Source organism: Cimex lectularius, unplaced genomic scaffold (genome assembly GCF_000648675.2).
Source record: "Cimex lectularius strain Harlan isolate CLEC.00 unplaced genomic scaffold, Clec_2.1 scaffold131, whole genome shotgun sequence".
Lineage (NCBI taxonomy): Eukaryota > Metazoa > Arthropoda > Insecta > Hemiptera > Cimicidae > Cimex > Cimex lectularius.
The window spans coordinates 987,536-1,005,725 of record NW_019392685.1 but is presented as its reverse complement, the minus strand read 5'-3'; the positions used below and the strand labels follow the sequence as shown (position 1 = coordinate 1,005,725).

The 18,190-nt window shown below is 32.2% G+C and overlaps 2 protein-coding genes and 1 pseudogene across 4 annotated transcripts; 1 reads left to right on the top strand and 2 right to left on the bottom strand.

Annotated features, from left to right (window-relative positions):
* Nucleotides 1-248: 248 nt before the first annotated feature.
* LOC106663043 (RNA-binding protein 40) lies at nt 249-12,220 on the bottom strand. 2 transcript variants are annotated; one of them, XR_001339986.2, is made up of 8 exons: nt 11,987-12,220; nt 10,799-10,930; nt 10,549-10,732; nt 9,955-10,477; nt 9,739-9,892; nt 9,494-9,661; nt 766-945; nt 254-660 (listed from the first exon to the last, which is right to left on the bottom strand). XR_001339986.2 is itself a non-coding variant. In XM_014387548.2 (7 exons), the coding sequence occupies exons 1-6, from the start codon at nt 12,136-12,138 to the stop codon at nt 9,499-9,501; spliced, it is 1,308 nt and encodes a 435-aa protein (XP_014243034.1). In that variant the 5' UTR covers nt 12,139-12,220; the 3' UTR covers nt 249-945; nt 9,494-9,498. The 2 variants fall into 2 exon arrangements, 1 of the variants encoding a protein (XP_014243034.1); XM_014387548.2 differs by having other exon boundaries at nt 249-945.
* On the bottom strand, nt 5,581-6,874 carry LOC106663046 (annotated as a pseudogene).
* Nucleotides 12,221-12,224: 4 nt separating the features above from the next.
* On the top strand, nt 12,225-15,930 carry LOC106663044 (probable tRNA N6-adenosine threonylcarbamoyltransferase). 2 transcript variants are annotated; one of them, XM_014387552.2, is made up of 8 exons: nt 12,225-12,288; nt 12,523-12,668; nt 14,611-14,832; nt 14,902-15,121; nt 15,188-15,246; nt 15,323-15,442; nt 15,511-15,748; nt 15,803-15,930. In XM_014387552.2, exons 2-8 carry the CDS (start codon nt 12,554-12,556, stop codon nt 15,837-15,839), a joined length of 1,011 nt encoding a protein of 336 aa, XP_014243038.1. In that variant the 5' UTR covers nt 12,225-12,288; nt 12,523-12,553; the 3' UTR covers nt 15,840-15,930. The 2 variants fall into 2 exon arrangements, with proteins under 2 accessions (XP_014243038.1, XP_014243037.1); XM_014387551.2 differs by lacking the exon at nt 12,225-12,288 and adding an exon at nt 12,301-12,461.
* Nucleotides 15,931-18,190: the final 2,260 nt, after the last annotated feature.

The window sequence follows — 18,190 nt, the reverse complement described above, 5'->3', positions numbered from 1 at the left end:
CTATAAGTCAAACATAAGTTGATAATTTTTATAATCTTTATATACTTATACAATAATTTTTTTTCATAGATTAAAAACGGAAATAAACTAGCTTTAAATATACAAATATTTTAGATATCATACAAATAACAAAAAACTCCCAAAAAATATTGCCAAGAAAAAATTCCCAATTAAAATATTTACTCTATCCATAATTACTTTAAAATACCATGAAAAGTTCACTAATTGACAAATAGATGTAACAAGGAAAAGAAAAACAGCTTGAAAATATAATTTCATTTATTAAAAATAGCAGGTGGTTGTATTCAGTTTCAGCCTCAACAAGGTCATTTCAAAACATGCAATATTATTTTTGAAAGCCAACAAAAATTTTAAACCAAAAATTCATCTGGATGTGGAATCTTTAGAGGACAATTATAACCATTTTGGACATTAGTTATTCTCGATTAAATAAAACTAGCCTTTTTTCTTTTTTAAAGTTGGATCTCACTCACAGTTTGTTGTTTTCAACAATCTGAAGCTTAAAGCTCATACTCAGGTTCTTTCCTTTTTTCTGTACTTCCGTGGTCTATAAGTAGCATATTGTATATGCATAAACTTCCCGTTAGGTTTGTTAGAATGGCTATTCCATTAATATTGGCTTTTACCGGTGCCTGGTATCTAACAGACAAGAACAAGGATAAAATATAGAATTTTTTTTTTTTAAATTAGACTCATACTTCACGGATACAACGTAGTGTTAAAAAATGTCAAAATGTGTCTTACAGTTAAATCCAGCAAAAATGTGCAAACCGGGATGACCGAGTCGATCAAATTTTTGCAATGCAATTTTTATACATTTAATGTATAAAAGTTTTTCATTTCCATTTAATAAAATATTATTATACAGTATAGTATAATCATTGTGTCTATAGACGCTCTCAATGTTTTGTTTTCTTCTGTTCACTGAAAATGTTAAAAATAATTACTTTGAATATTTTTTTTTTTTAAGTTATGCCAGAAAAAAATTACTATTCGTATTAGTTTTAAATACAACACACACACACACACACACACGTTTAAAATATTTATAAAAATACATTATATTTAGTGGTCTGTTGACCAAATTATTACTTTGGTAGTAATTGGGTTCGAATCCCGCTCATGGCACTAAATTTTTCATTTCAACCAAAACCTTACATATTTATACAATTTTGTCAACAAAATAATTGTAAAGAATTCTATTTTAAAATATTTATGTTAAACCAAAATTTTAACACCTCTTCTTTAATCATTAATCTTATATTTCTGGCCTTTACAAAAATTAAATATCTTTAAAAACCTACTTTTTTTAAATTTAGCAAAATTATTTCTTTTAAGCTAATTCCAGGACTATTTATCACAGCAACTGTTCAGATAAATGCAAATAAATTTTCTTCAATATATTACTTAAGCAAACAATAATTTCACTAATCTAATGATCTAGGTCAAATGCACAAAAAGCAGTATGGTGAACAAGGCATGATCAGTAACGGTCAAATAGCTGCAAATTAAGAGCGAATCAAAGGCCTTAATAAATATTATGACATTTAACTCCTGCTGCTGATGATGATGATGAACCTGAAATTCGATCATTACCATTTATGTGATCAAGAGACAGTGAAGTAGGCGAAATGCCAAAACATGTCTGATCAACCAACCCAGAAAGGATAGGCAGGCCAAGATGAACGGTACCAATCACATTATTACATATGTTGTTCAATTAAAAAAGCATTTATTTTAAATTTATTTATATTTTTGTTGTTCTTTTTGGTTAGTTTTTTGTAGGCCAGTTTTGAAGGCGGGTAAAATAATTAACTTAATTTTACAGTGATGTTTTCATATCCTGTGCCTTACACAATGCAAGATATTTATTGTAATACTGTACATACAATTAAAATAGTTCCAGAACTATTAACAACAAATAAATAACTTGTGTGGTGATTAGTGACCGTTAGTCGATGAATATTCAGAAACCGTGTGATGCGGTCTGGTGTGATGTAGGTTTCAGAAAAACATTTTCTTGATCGCGCCAACGTTTCGATCTTTATTGAGATCATCTTCAGGGCCATAAAAAAAATATATTTTTTTCATTGTATAAATTGACTTTTTTCCACATCCTACATGTATTTGTTAAATTTAAACAATGTTTGTAAATCCCAGGACCTGAAGATGAGCTCAATAAAGATCGAAACGTTGGAGCGATAAAGAAAATGTTTTTCTAAAACCTGCATCACACCAGACCGCATCTCACAATTTCTGAATAATCAAATAAATAACCCAGTTATTTCTGGAACTATTTTAATTAAATATACTGCAAGAAACAAAATGCATAGAGGATGGCACAGGAAGCCAAAACATGGGAATAAAATAAATTATTTTATTTGCCTTCAAAAATGGCCTAAAAAATAATGAAGAAATAAATTTATTTTTAGACCAACAAAACATTAAGATATAAAATGCAGTGTTGTACTAATTATTCGTTTTTCGAGAAAAAATCAAATTTATATTACAGTGAAATTATCATATCTACATAAATAAGGAAGTTGGCCATTAATTAATGAATATTTCAAGTTATTACTAATTAACAAGAAAATCGATGAAATAAAAAATAAAAATTCTGTCGGTTCATTAAGTATCACTTGCTTTGATATTTCATTCGTAGATTTGAATTTAAATATTTCTAACCATGGAATGAAGTAAAATTGATTGAAAAAAATAGATATATAACGGTCTAACTGCTGAAGTTGATTAGCTATTAAATACTTCACTTAGTGAAGAATAGATTGGTACAGGTCGGTATTAAATTTTATTAGGTTTTAATGAAACATATTTGGGGAGAGAGAGAGGGAGAGAGAGAGAGAGAGAGAGAGAGAGAGAGAGAGAGAATAAGTGAGTGAGAGAGAGCAAAAGTAAATGAGTGAGAGTAACTAAATTAGTGAGAGCATGAATGAGAGTGAGTGAGTGAGAGAAAGTGAATTAGAGATGATGAGTAAATAGGAGAAAGTGAGTGAGCTAAGAGGTAGTGAGTGATTGAGGGATGGAGGGAGGGGAGAGAGAAAGAAAGAGAGTAATAAGAAAGATCAAGATCAGCTTAGACTATTTTTCAAGAATTTCTTTCGTTCAAGAAATCCCTCACCTCCCTTTTCAACTAAAAAATTAAATGTTAGATCAGTGATCAGTCTACATTTTTCTTGTGTTAAATATAGTATACCTACTGATCAAATAAATATAAGAGAGTGAAGCAATGAAGAAAATAATTTTTTCTAACTGATTTCTTAAACTAAAATTTGACATTATGCATGTATTCTAAGTACTCTAATTTGTTTAAAGTTTCGTTTGTAATAAGCAATAATAATAGTGTGTTGAATTTAAAAAAATATATATATGTATTTTTTTAACAATCTTTGTAATCCGAATATCTCCCTGCAATTATTAGTTTGGATTATTGAGAGAGTACTGTATTAGACATTTGTACCAATGCTAAATCTGACAAGAATACAAATTCACAGACACATTATAACTGCAAACAATTAGATCGATGCTAATATAACCGAAAACAATTACACACAGCTGGAAACACTTCAATCTATTTTTATACAATTTAATGTTTTGGCGGATGATTAAACCACTTACCCAAATGTTAATGTATCAGTCTTATACCAGTCTTATACGTTTCCATCATTTTACGTTAATATTTTAGTATATTCCTTTAGCCCCTTGAGTCTTTCTACGTAAGACTTTTTTTTGGTAACTTCAAATAATTCGTTATGTTTAAAAAATAATTAAAATAAAAACATAATCAATTTAAAAAATAAATTATAATAAAGGACTTTCGTGTGACTTGAGAAACTAGTAACCATATAAAAAATCCATTAATTTAATTATATAAATAAATAAATTAACAAAATAATTTTAATTATAATACAAAATTATAACTAAAATTATAATTTTAAAGAAATAACACCTGATAATAAAATGAAAAAATACAGTTGGAGAGAGAGAGAGAAAGAAAGAGAGAGAGAGAAAAAAATTGTATAAAAGAAACGAAAACTTTTAAAATAAGACTGACATATCATCAGAGAAATGATTCACTTGCGAATTTTGAGAAAAAACAAAATTTTTTCAGTTGAGATAAGTACATCAAAAGAATTTTTTTTTCTTTTTAAATAAACAAATAAAACTTCGATTTATGCATCTGCATATTTGACAATACCACTTTTCCCTTTTATATTAATAATTCTTTGGAAGATTATTAACACCGATCTACGTTGTATGTTGATTCGTGCTTTTGTTCTTTCTAACTTGAAAATAAGAAAAGAAATCATGATATAGCCAAAGAATATGATAAAAAAATAATATATAAAACCTGGAATGTACTGTTTTTTGTTCGGAACTGCTGGCAATTAAACAATAATTTATTATTTAATTATCTTTTATAATCTATTAGTAATTTTTTTGTTTAATTTGCTTTCAGTTCATCCAAGAAAAGAGCGTATTTTTGTATAAAATAGTTTTTAAACAATTGCACAATATACAATTTAAAAAATTGTTTAATTTCATCACAGTTCATTTTAAATTTAAACTTGTCGTTACATTGTGCACGTTTTTAGAAAAATTTCAGTAGAACCTTGTTTATTTCAACTTGAACACGATAAAGGAAGTAAAAAATCAATTATCAGATGTTACGAAATTTTAGAAAACTAATAGCCAACAAGCTTTGCATTAATTTAGGTTAGAAGCTTCAAAATAGCACATTCAGATCTGTCTAACTTCAAAAACGAACACAATTTAAAAGAAAAATTTTGTTAAAGCCACACAATGGAAATCTCTAGTGGAAAATTTTATCGAGTATTTTTTCTCTGTGATGATTAATAGCCATGACTAGTCCTCTGTAACCAGATTGGCGATGATTTATACAAAAAAATTTGTCTGTTCTTGTAATTCATTGAGATATTTTTTTCTCTATTTCAATAAATAATAAACGTCGCTGAGAAATGTGGCGTACATCTCAAAAAATGTGAATTATTAAAATTTTTTAAGACATTTTTACATCTGTCTAATCTAAAAATTAAAGACTGCCCAATTGTATTGACTATAGAAGAAAAATTATTTTCGCAAGCTTGCCATTTCATTGACAATATACTTTACATTATAAAAAAAAAGAAAAATTACAATATATTATTATATAATTAAATTACTAAAATTAAAATCACAGCTGACAACTAAAATTAAATGAAAATTGCGAGAAAAAAGAACAAACAAATACAAATGGTCATGCAGTTAATTAAAATACTGGTTAGCCATTTCCGATCCTATCACAGAGCGTTCTCTCTCGAAAGATGCGGAACAAAAAATAAAAATAAAAATAAAAATTATACATATTTAAAACAAAATAGGGGGGATAAAAAGGACAATTAATAAAATAAAAAAATTAAAATAAAACAAAATAAAAACAAAAATAGAAAAAAAAACTGTATTGAAAAAAAAGAAAAAAAATTATAAATGAAAAAGAAAAAGAAAACAAAAAAATTGGAAAGGAAATAAACTGTTTTTGCAAAATTAAAATGACTAGATACTGTTCACATTACATAAAAGGAAGATCTGAGGTTTTTTGTTTTTTTTTCAATTTGTTTAAAAATGCACTAAAACGGCCTGTTTTTGTTGGTTTTAAATGATACTTGAAGTTGACGGTCATTAAGAGAATATCCGTTGAGGGACTGTATAGCGACAACGGCTTCATCGCAATTGACCATATTGACGAATCCGAATCCTTTTTCTTTGATTATTTTGACGCTGTGGACAGCTCCAAACGGTCCGAACAACTGCCAGAGGACATTCTCCTCTGTGTCAGGGCCGAGGTTGTAGACAAAAATGCACCAACCGGTGCCGTTGGTGGAATTCCTCTGTGGTATCATGGGGGGGTCGCCCATCGGTGAAAACCTCTGAAAGTTTTTGTTCATGGTCATCATCGTCTTTCCTGAAGCGTGGTGTATCGGGCCAAAGTGCCTGGCAGAGGCGGACTGCTGCGCCCGATTGGTGTTGTTAGCGAATTTGACGGTTATTGGGGTGGAACAACCTTTCGGAACGGAACCGTTGAGTTCCTCTATGGCTTTCATCGCCTCGACCCTCTGGTCGTAGCGTATGAAACCGACGCCTTTCGCCTCCTTGTCGCCCCCGGGTGACAGCTCGCCGTTGTTGTTAGCAAGAAGCCTATGCGTAATTATCTTTCCATACGGTGAGAACATCTTGTACAGCTCCTCCTGGGTCATGTTGTTAGGCAGCCTGGATATGTACAGATTGGCACCCTTGATGGCATCGCAGCTCGGCCGGGCGTATGATACCTTCACCGTCTTATTCTGCAGCCTCAACCCGTTCAGCCTGTTGATGGCGCTTTCTGCATCCTCTGCTCTGAAATAGTTGACGAAGCCATAGCCCAGGCTAAAACCGCCCACCTTGTCCCTCATCAGCCTGCAGCTCTCCACGGCCCCGATAGACGCGAAAAAGTCCCTCATCTCGTCTTGGGTCATGTTCTGGGGCAGATAGTTAACGATCAAATTCGTCTTTTTTTCGTCCCCGGAGGAATCCGACTGTATCGAACCGTTCTGCTGCGGTGAAACTTCCATCGTGTTCATCTTGTTTTCCGCCTGAAGTAAACAAAACACTTCCACAAGGCGAAAATAAAAAATAAAAAAATAAAAACCACTCTCTAAACTAACCGATTGTCAATCCCTATTCTTTCAGTTGTAAATCTCTTGCAAAGTACAAAACAGAGGGCAACCCAATAGGTTACAATAAGCAAACAAATCGAGTTTTGGTCGAAACCAGAAGCAAGAAGGGTAAAGTGGGCGGAAACCTTTTTTACCATCTATGCGCGCGCACGACACCACGTCATCCAGCAATTTATTTATTTTTATTAAAAATCTAATAATTAAACTTAATACCATGACAAGGTCGAGTTTTTTCTCTACTAGGATTTTTTAATTTTTTTTTCCGGCCCAAAATCCATTTGAAAAATCGAAAAACGACGCTGGGACAAAACCCAAGCTCATTGGGGCCTCGGCGGAAAGTCAATAATCATCTTGGGGCTGGTGGCACGACTTTGCACTACGCGTCAATTGACCTGAAACCTATTGGTCGTGTACGATATCAATTACACGACCCTATTAATAACAGACAAAACAAATATATTCTGATTCTTTCTACGCATTATTTAAGTTAAAACAAAAAAACTTAAAAAAATCATAAGATTATATTTAATATCAGGATATAGAATCCTGATGTAATATCCCATTAATTTTTTTTATGTACCATCGAGAAATTTCTGTGATATTTTTGCATCTTCCTTTGGCCCTTGATACTTTCTAAGGGCTTTTTCAGTTATTTCAAATAACTCGTTATGTTTAAATAATAATTTCCGATTCTTTCTATACATTAATTAAGTTTAAAGAAAGCATTTAAAAAAAATCATCATTATATTATTCCCTGATGTTTCTCATTAATTTTTTTAAGCCTCACTGCTTTGACTTTGTCCAAGATATACCATTGAGAAATTTCTGATATTTTAGCATCTTCCTTGGCCCCTTGATGCTTCTAAGGACTTTTTTAGTTACTTCAAATAACTCATTATGTTTAAATGATAATTTCCTAGTATTTCTATACATTAATTAAGTTTAAAAAAACACCAAAAAATCATGATTATATTTTATATCCTGATGTTTCTCATTATTTTGTTAAGCCTCACTGCTTTGACTTTGTCCAGGATGTACCATTGAGATTATGTGATATTTTAGCATCTTCCTTTAGTACCTTGATACTTTCTAAGGACTTTTTTCAGTTACTTCAAATAACTCATTATGTTTAAAAAATAATAACCGATTCTGTCTATTCGTTAATTAAGTTTTAAAAAAGCACTAAAAAATCATGATTATATTTTATATCCTGATGTTTCTCATCAATTTTTTTAAAGCCTCACTGCTTTGATTTTGTCCAAGATGTACCATTGAGAAATTTCAATAATATTTTAGCATATTCCTTTGGCCCCTTGATACTTTCTGAAGACTTTTTTCGGTTACTTCAAATAACTCATTATGTTTAAAAAAATAATTATTAAAATAATTATAATAAAGGACTTTTGTATGACTTAACAAAATAGAAAATGTATAAAAAATTCATTAATTTAATTATATAAATTAATTAATTAAATGAATGAACAGATTTGGGGGCATTTTTTATTATTATTATTATTTTTTTTTAAATAAGGTTAACATATCATCAGAGAAATGATTTCTCTTAAGATTTTATTTTCATATTGAGATAAATACTTTTTTTTTTTTTTTTTTTTTTATTAAACAAAACTGATTTATGCATCTGCATATTTGTCAAGACCTCTTTTCCCTTTTACATTAATAATTCCTGGGAACATTTTTTATTGCTTATCTAAATTGTATGTCGGTTCATGATTTTTCTTTTCTTATTTGCAAATTGGAAAAAAAAATCATGGTATACTCAAAGAATACGATCAAAGATAGTATATAAAGCCTGGAATGTACTGTTTTACATTTGCAACTGCTGGGAATTAAAATTTGTACCTATCACTCGTAAAACCTATTATTTGTATACGATACCAATAACACCACCCTATTTTTAACAGCACACTCTTGGATTATTCGACAAAATTAAATATAATCCAATTCTTTTTATACATTAATTAATTAAATCAAAACATTAAAAAACTTTAAAAAATCATAAGGTTATATTTTATATCTATGATGTTTGCCATTTTTTAAGCCTCACTGCTTTGTCTTTACCCAAGTTGTCCCATTCAGAAATTTCAAGCCTGGTTATGTATTAATAATTTTTTTTAAACATTCTTTTGGTTCGTATTTTGGCACCTTGAGTACAAGGGGTAGAATATCAAAAAATGTTTCAATGACTACCCAATTTTAGAATTTACATAGAACTACAAAAAATGTTAAGGCTGCAGAAACAATGAGTTTAAGGCTATGGGTCTAAAATGGTCCAACCCATTTTAGAATACAGTTGTTTGGTCACCACAACAGAAAATATTAAATAATTCAATAGAAAATGTACAGCGACGATTTATTCGCACTCTGTAGTTTAAAAGTACTAGAACATACTTGAACACACCGTACAAACTGATTATGGAATCCGCAGAACTGCAACCACTAATACAAGATGGCAAAATACCAACCTATATTTACTTACAAAAAAGATTGATTGTCCACATTTAATCAATTTACTAATTTCCATGTTTCACAGTGTAATATTAGACACAAAAATATTATTTGCAAAATCAAATTACAGTACAAATTATTTAAAATTCTCTTGCCTCGCTTATGGTGGTTAAAAAAATACATGGATAATGTAATACCATAACCTCCCCCTCCCCCACAAAAAAATCAATGTAAAAACAATAAATAACATATATGTATATAAAAATAGGTATATTTACATAATTCATTTTGGTTTTTGTGATTTTGCATATTGCACTACGATAGGCTTTCCTTTAAGCATAAAACCGTTTGTTTCCTTTAAAGCTTTCTCTGCTAAGGCTGTGCTTTGTAGCATGATGAAAGCTTGCCCTTTCATTCTTCCTTCTTGCATTAGTTTAATGTCAAACCTAAAAAAATTAAATCAAGTTTAAAACTTAAAAATTCAATTGTTTATAAGTAAGGAAAATAAAATAAATAAACTTACAGGCTTTCTTGTATTTCTTGATCGTCTGTAACGTATCTTTTAAAAATAAAATTCAAATCTGACTCTTGAACAGTCTTTGCTAGGTTTTTCAAGTATAGCCGAGACGACGGTAATCCTGGTTGATAATTTTTAAAAACAGGCAGAAGATGGAAATCTAAAAAAAATGCATATAATTAATTAATGGAAAAATCTCACAGACAAATATACTTTGTTTACCTTTAGCTGGAACACGATTGATTGCTAGTTCTTCTTCGGTAATTACTCTATTTAAATCTGTTTCTTTGTGAATATCTGTAACTTCTGTTTCAACCGTTTCAGAGAGTTTATTTTCATCTTCTTTCATTTCAACATTGCCAATCTCATTTTCATTTCCTGAAGATATATTGGCAGGAATGTGCAGTTTGATGTTCTTCTTCGACATGCTTACAATGTCAAAAACTTGATCCGGTGTTATTTTCGGATCGAATTTAGATTTTTTCGGCATTACGGGAGTGATCAACTTCCTCGGCCGTTTGATTTTCGGTTTATTGTGAAGACTGGTTGGTTTCTGTATGTTGACAGTGTTGGCGGTTTGGTCATCCCCATCACTTTCAAGTTCAGATTCTTCTGAGCTTTCAGGCTGAATCTCATTTCCAATCAGATCCATTGTATCATCTTGAATAACATAGTTTTCGACAAAAGGGCACGGTAGGTTCATTTTATTCATTAAATGAAGAACTTGTGTGTAAAACTTTGGCACCTAGAAGGAAATAACATTCATAATTTTCACCATCTGGTTATTTCACTATCTTTTTGGAAAAAAAAAATCACCTTGGATAACGCTTTGCAAATATTCTTCATAACGTATAATTGTGGAGGGGGATAAGAATATCTCAGGTGAACAGGAGGTGGCAACGTCAAATCGACAGTGTTTATCCATGAATTCAACTTCGTCTGGAAACTTTCCAACAATTTTCTCTGCATAGTTTTCTCATCGTTTTTCTCAATACCATCGCTGGAAAGGAAAGCAAATAATCATTTTTTTTTTTTTTTTTTTTTTTTTAAGATTGCAAAGAAATACCTTTCCTTTATCGTTTGGCCATCGCCGACCACCTCTTTCCCTCTTGCAAATTCGACAGATATCAATTGCCCTAATAAATCTTTTTGATGAAGCATTTTGAGAACGGCTTCGGCATGTCCTTCTTTGTCGAACCTGAAATATTTGAATTAATGAATATTTAAATTTTAATTTAAAGGTTTATAGTTAAATATCAACACTAGATTGTCAGACAGCCAAGCAGCATGAAGGTACAAATTCAAATATCATCAGCTCAAAAACTCTTTGTCAAGAATGATACAATCTATCAAAACCCCTTAAGCAAAAATCAGATCTATAGACTGCTGCACTGAATATCAATATCATCAGCGTCTCAAATCAGGACCCTGGACCCCATAAAACAAAAGAAATGCAGAAAATGAGTCGCTAAACTGCTGATGAAACTTTAAGACATATTTTAAAGCTGAAGGCTTAGTGAAAAACTATACACAGGCTATATCTTACTTTCCAAACAATCCAAACAACCTTGCAAAATTTTAGAAAGAAATATTCAGAATGTATAACAGTTTCAAAAGAGATCTGAAAGCAGTGCCTATGAACACAGACCATGATTCTGCAAAGAAATAAAAAAGTTAGTTTGAGACTTACAGTACAACCATGGTGAAAACAGAACTATAAGTGTTAAATTGTAAAATTTCCTCCTGTGGTCTGCAGAGTGATGAGCGTGTTAAATTGAGTTACCTACTAACTTGGCCTGCCCATCTTCATTGATTTTATCTGTCAGATGCATTTCGCCATGTTAAGTGTTGTCTGGGATTTCTGTGGTGTCAACCAATTGGAACGATAAAAAAAATTTAATCCTTGAATCATGATGACACAACCCCCCCCCTCATCCAGGGCCTCGTAACCGAAACGACTCCACAGCAACCATCCAGACTCAAAGATGGCAAAAGCTGAACGCGCCTGGCAGACAAAATCAGCAAGGACCTGGAAGCAGCAAGGAACTATCAAATTATAGAGAAGCGTCGGTCTACCGTAGCTACAGATCTGAATAAATAAGTGAATTCTTCATTCTTCGAACACTCCAGTGACAATTTTGAACTTGGCCCAAGTTTCTCATACATATCTCACAAATAAAACGAAATAAACGTTTGTTAAGTAGTAAAAGTTGCTGGAGGCATTTGTAAAAATGTATTATTAAATAATACTCACTTCGCGAACACCAAGCTCGATTTCTTATTTTCTGAACTAAGACATTTGACCTCTGAAGCTCCTAAAAATTTGAGAAGGTCGATTTTGGCCTCTTTTGTCAGTTCTTGAGGCAAATGCCTTACAACAAGAACATTTCTGTCATAAATCACCATCGTATTTGGTTTGATTTTATAGTTTATTCGTTAAGTCCGACCCAACAGAAATCTGTTGTATGAACAAGGTAACCATTAAATTACCTATCTCGTAGGACTATAAAGCACGCTTGTCTTATCTGTAGACCAACAAAACAGACAACAACACAGGCAAGTCTTCAAGAAACAATCAATCTAATAACTTTAACTATTGAGGACAAAATGAAAAAATAAAAAATCATTGGTTCATTATATAATTATTGCTAAAATTGTGAAAACTGCAGTGTAAATGTTTGAATTTTGTATTTTATGCAAGTCCTTATCTGCTTCTTGACTTGTTTATGGTATTTTCAACTATTCAATATTCAATTCGATCACAACCTGATTTTTAATATTGGTTTCCAGGGTGTTTGTAAGGGGGAAAGCAGCGAACACAATGGTGATATCAATCGGATTCGAAGGAAGCGCCAACAAATTAGGAATCGGCGTTGTGAAAGACGGCTGTGTATTGTCAAACTGTAGGCGCACTTATATTACACCGCCTGGGCAAGGTATATCCAACTGACCGTGCAGTCATAGAGTAAAAAGCATAACTTAAGTAGATCAGATTAAAATAGAAGCCAGCGTCTTTATGACCTGCACGCTGCAAACAGTGTTGGCTATTACCGAATTTTGGAGGGTTGCATAATGAATAAATTAGATTGATCTGCAGAGGGACTCACCTAGACAGGCAGAGCAGATTGCACATCTCACTCTTGTACCAGACTGACTTGTGGCTACCCTTTTCGCTGACGAGTCAGCCTTCCCCTCTACCCCTGCAAGTCTTGCCCCTTTATTTATTTTTCCAACTATTAATTACAACAGTTACAGCCTATTCTCTACAACTATCAACTTTACAGTGCATCCCCTTTCTTGTCTAGAGCTCTTCTTATTAAACTTAAGGCTTTTTATCAGGTTGCAAAGCTTTTTCAAGGACTCCGGTGTTCATCTTTCAGGCCCTGGCTTTTCCTCTCCAAGAAGTACGAATCTAAGCCTACATAAGCCTTCTTAACTTCAGAGGACATGTTCCTTCTACCTGGCAATATCTGCACAGGCTTGGTTCTGCCCCTCCGAGTCTATACATATACCTCTGGAGTCTACAGTTCCAGTTAGCAGTCCGACTGATCTTCTAGTCCTCACGTGTCCAAGATTTAGTAGTTCTGTTGTTAGTTTCTGCAACGATACTTTGATCAACTTTTTTCGTGGGCTACATTTCCATCGAATGGAGGACTTATTTTTAATCCAGTCCGATTGTCTGATGGATCCACATTTTTGGCAGTTTAGTGTGCCACAAGAGGCTTCAGGGCAAATAGCCTCATCGAACTAAGACATTAGTAAGTTTATCAGCCTTTTAATATCCATGTAGGTCCTGGTACCAAGACAAGGGTAATTTTGTTGTTTTCCCCCAATGTCTGACAGGGCTGAAATGACTCTGGGGACTTTACCACCGATGTGGTCATTACCCTCAGTGCTGCCTAGTTACCTGAGTAGATAGCTGTTGTTGTTATGTCTTCACCCGATCATGATCACATAACTTTCGGAAGTCATAATCAATTTCCCTAATATTAAAGAAATCATTATTAATTACAATCACTAATTTTGTGGTCCGCTTGACCAATTAATTGTAATTATTAATTACTGATTATTCGGAGATCGTGAGATGCTGTTTGGTGTGACGTAGGTTTTAGAAAAACATTTCTTTATCATGCCAAAGTTTTATCTTTATTGAGATCATCTTCAGGACCTGGGATTTATAAACATTATTTAAATTTTATAAATACATGTAATGTAATGTGATTTAAAAAAAAAAAAGAATTTATACAATTCACTAATTTCGTGGTCCACTTGACCAATTAATATATTACAATTATCTCAACTAAAAACCTTAATTAATTGTAATTTATACATTAGAAATTTTAGATTTACAAAAAATTAATTTATACAATGCTAGAAAATTGTAGATTAAATTTTTTAAATCTAAAATTTTCTAGCACTATAATTTTTTTTAAATCTAAAATTTTCTAGCACTATAATTTTTTTTTAATCTAAAATTTTCTAGCATTGTATAAATTCATTTTTTTTTAATCTAAAATTTTCTAGCATTGTACAAATTCATTTTTTTTTTATCTAAAATTTTCTAGCATTGTATAAATTCATTTTTTTCACATCCTACATGTATTTGTAAAATTTATATAATGTTTATAAATCCCAGGCCCTGAAGATGATCTCAATAAAGATCGAAACATTGGCACTATAAAGAAAATGTTTTTCTAAAACCTACATCACACCAGACTGCATCTCATGATCTCTGAATAATCATTAACTAACGGTCACTAAACACCACACATTATCAATTACCTTAAACATTTATAAGCAATTGTCAACTGCTAGGAGTAGTCACTTCAGTGGATCATGATTTATGTGCAATAATTTATTTTTATTTTTATTTTTAAGGTTTTCTCCCAAAAGAGACGGCTCTTCATCATAGGCAGAACATTTTATACCTTTTAAAAGAGGCCCTAGACAAGGCAGGATTACGAGGTAGAGATGTAGACATAGTTTGTTACACTAAAGGCCCCGGCATGGGCGCACCATTGGTTTCCGTAGCCGTGGTCGCAAGGACCGTAGCATTAGTGTGGAATAAACCAATCATTGCTGTAAATCACTGCATTGGACGTATCCTTTTTTTCCTATGAAAATATTTTTCTCTATTTCAATTTCCGCCGATTCCTTAAATATGTGAAGATATTGAAATGGGAAGAGTGATAACAAAGAGCGACAATCCAATCGTACTGTATGTCAGCGGTGGCAACACACAGGTCATTGCATACGGAAGGAAAAAATATCGCATCTTCGGTGAGACAATTGATATCGCAGTTGGAAATTGTTTAGATAGATTCGCTAGAGTTGTAAATCTATCGAACGATCCCAGCCCAGGATATAACATCGAGCAATGTGCTAAAAAGTAATAAAAAATTTCTCCTTTATATCCAGAATCTGTAAATTTATATTTTGAATTCTTTTGTCACAGGGGGAAAAAATTCTTACAGCTACCCTATGTTGTAAAAGGAATGGATGTGTCTTTTTCAGGTTTGAAAATTTTAATTCTTATAAAAAAAATTATGTTTAAATTTAAAGACAGAAATAAAATCTGGTTTAATTTCAGGTATCTTATCTTACATTGAAGAAAAAGCTCCTAGTCTGCTCAAAAGCAAAGAATTCACAATCGAAGACTTATGCTTTTCGCTCCAAGAAACTGTTTTTGCCATGCTTGTCGAAACTACGGGTATTTTATTTTGATTTATTTTTATTGTAGACGTATCGTGATTATTACGAAACCCTGTTTCATTTTAGAAAGGGCTATGGCACATTGTAAATCCGAGGAAGTACTTTTGGTCGGGGGTGTCGCTTGCAATGTGAGGCTACAGGAAATGATGGGCGCCATGTGCGAACAGAGAGGTGCCAAAGTGTATGCAACGGATGAAAGATACTGTATTGACAACGGCGCTATGATTGCACACGCCGGTGCCCTCATTTATACGAGCCAGGGGAACAAGGGGACCCCATGGGATGAAACGTTTTGCACGCAAAGGTAAGATTTTGAAGGTTAAAAAGATTGTTGATTATATGGAAATGTTATGTTTAGGTACAGGACTGACGATGTAGACGTAACATGGAGGTAGCATGATCTTCATAATCACTTTATACAGAAATTTTAAATTTTTTTAAAAGGAAAATTTCTTTGAAGTATGTAACATGTATAAGTAATTTATATTTTTAATTTTTAAAGTTAAACTGTTTCTTTTTCTAATTATATTTAATTCAATGTTTTAATAAAGAAAATAAAGATTGAAAAACTCTTCTCAAGACTTTATCATATAATAAATTTAAGGCTCTTGAAGTAAAGTATGAAGCACAAAGCTCTTTAAAAATAATCACCATTGCCTTTTTATCTTTGGCTTCAAGTATCAAAGATTCTTCATCAGTTTACTCATAACCAATTGACCCAAATTTCAACTGAAGTTTCATGAAATCATGACCACTGTGCCAAAAACTGCCGCAGTTTGAGCAAATTGTGATCAACCCCCAAATATGTAGCATAGCACGACGAATCAATCAATCGTTAACATATCCCAAAATCTTTATAAATTTCACCTAATATTGATCATAACTTAAAGAATCAGTTCTCAAGTCTGTGGCAAAGCTTCAAGACATAATCACTTTCCCAAAACCCTATGACATAGCTTCAGATAATCATGATCATTGACTCACCCCCCAAACGTGTATCATAGTTTCAAGGAATTGTTAATAATCATTTCCCCCAAAAAATTGAATCCTCATCTCCATCATAGCCAGATGAGGATCATCATCATCAATCAATCACCACGTATCATGATTGATTTTTCTCAACTCTTCCAGCTTGAATAAATTAATATAATCTATTTTCTCAATTTTTAAATCATGATCGCTTTCCCAAAAACTTTAGTATAGGTTCAAGAAAAATTGATCATCTCAAAATCTGAAGCTGAACTTGAAGAATCATTTCTCATTTGTCAACATTTTATCCCAAAAACACCATCTATTTCAAGTCATAATCATAGCTTAAAGAATCTTGAGTTCTTGAGTGTATGTTAAAAATTGTCACAAAACATAGGGAAAATTTCCTCATATATACAACCTAGCTGAAAGGAAACATTTCACCAAATATTAATCATACCTTCAATACAATTAATCTTAAGATAAAGTTAAGAAGTTAAATAAAATAAGTTCTTAAGCCTATGACAAAGCTTGAAGAAATCATGATCATTTTCCCAAAAACTTTAGCATAGGTTCAAGAAAAATTGGTCATCTCAAAATCTGAAGCACAGCTTGAAGAATCATTTCTCTTGTGCCAACATTTCATCCCCAAAACACCATCTATTTCAAATCATAATCATAGCTTAAAAAATCGTGTTCTCAAGTGAATGATAAAAATTGTCACAAAACATAGATAAACTTCCTCATACCTAGCTGAAAGGAAACATTTCACCAAATATTAATCATGCCTTTAATACAATTAATCTTAAGTTAAAAGAATTAATTAAGGTTTTCAGTTGAGATATTTAAGTCAATGGCACGAGCGGGATTCGAACTCACAATCTTCGGCTTGATATGCTGCTGCTCTACCACTTGAGCTATCGATCCACTCGGACACCAACCTCCAAAAAAGTCAACCGAGATATTAATTGGTCAAGCGGACCATGAAACTAGTGAATTTAATAAGTTTAAAATGAAGTATACCTTCACTAAAGCTCTCCATTGCCATTTCATTTGTCGCCGAGAATCGAATGGATTACACGACATTTGAAAAATGGCAAAAAGGAGGGAAAATTCAAAAAGGTGTGGTTGAGATGGGAAGTTGGCGTCCAAGTGGATCGAGGTCACGAAGCTCAAGTGCCATTGACTTTCTTATCTCAACTGAAAAACCTTAATTAATTGTAAGATATTAATTGGTCAAGCGGACCACGAAACTAGTAAGTTTAAAAGAATGTTGATTAATTTTCATAAAAAATTCAATCTTGTATCCATCAGAGCTAAAATTATTATTTACTTCAATTAATTATTCTTTTTATGTAAGGTTTTGGTTGAGATGAAAAAAGTCATTGTTACACGTGGGATTCGAACTCATGACCTTCTGCTCAATACACCGCTTCTCTAACCGCTTGAGCTGTGGTGACGATCCACTCAGACTCCATCTGCTCATCTCAACCACACCTTTTTGAACTTTCCTAATTTTCTTTCTTTTTGCTATTTTTCAAATGTCATGTAATCAGGATTGGATTCTCAGCGACTTATGAAATGGCCAAGAGGAGCTGTTAGCGAAGTGATTGTATTATTTCAATTAATTATTCTTTTTATGTAAGATCTTGGTTGAGATTAAAAAGTCGGTCACGAGCAGGATTCGAACCCACGACCTTTGGCTAAATTCGCCGCTGCTCAACCAATTCAGTTATTGATTGATACTTCTAAGTCATGATAGCTCAAGTGGGAGAGC

Coding starts and splice junctions, on each gene's coding strand:
- LOC106663043 (XM_014387548.2), bottom strand. CDS start 12,138: ATGGTGATTTATGACAGAAATGTTCTTGTTGTAAGGCATTTGCCTCAA. Junction 10,733..10,798: donor GGCCAAACGATAAAGGAAAG/GTATTTCTTTGC, acceptor TTTCCTTTCCAG/CGATGGTATTGAGAAAAACG. Junction 10,478..10,548: donor TTTGCAAAGCGTTATCCAAG/GTGATTTTTTTT, acceptor ATTTCCTTCTAG/GTGCCAAAGTTTTACACACA.
- LOC106663044 (XM_014387551.2), top strand. CDS start 12,427: ATGCAAGTCCTTATCTGCTTCTTGACTTGTTTATG. Junction 15,443..15,510: donor CATGCTTGTCGAAACTACGG/GTATTTTATTTT, acceptor GTTTCATTTTAG/AAAGGGCTATGGCACATTGT. Junction 15,749..15,802: donor GAAACGTTTTGCACGCAAAG/GTAAGATTTTGA, acceptor TGTTATGTTTAG/GTACAGGACTGACGATGTAG.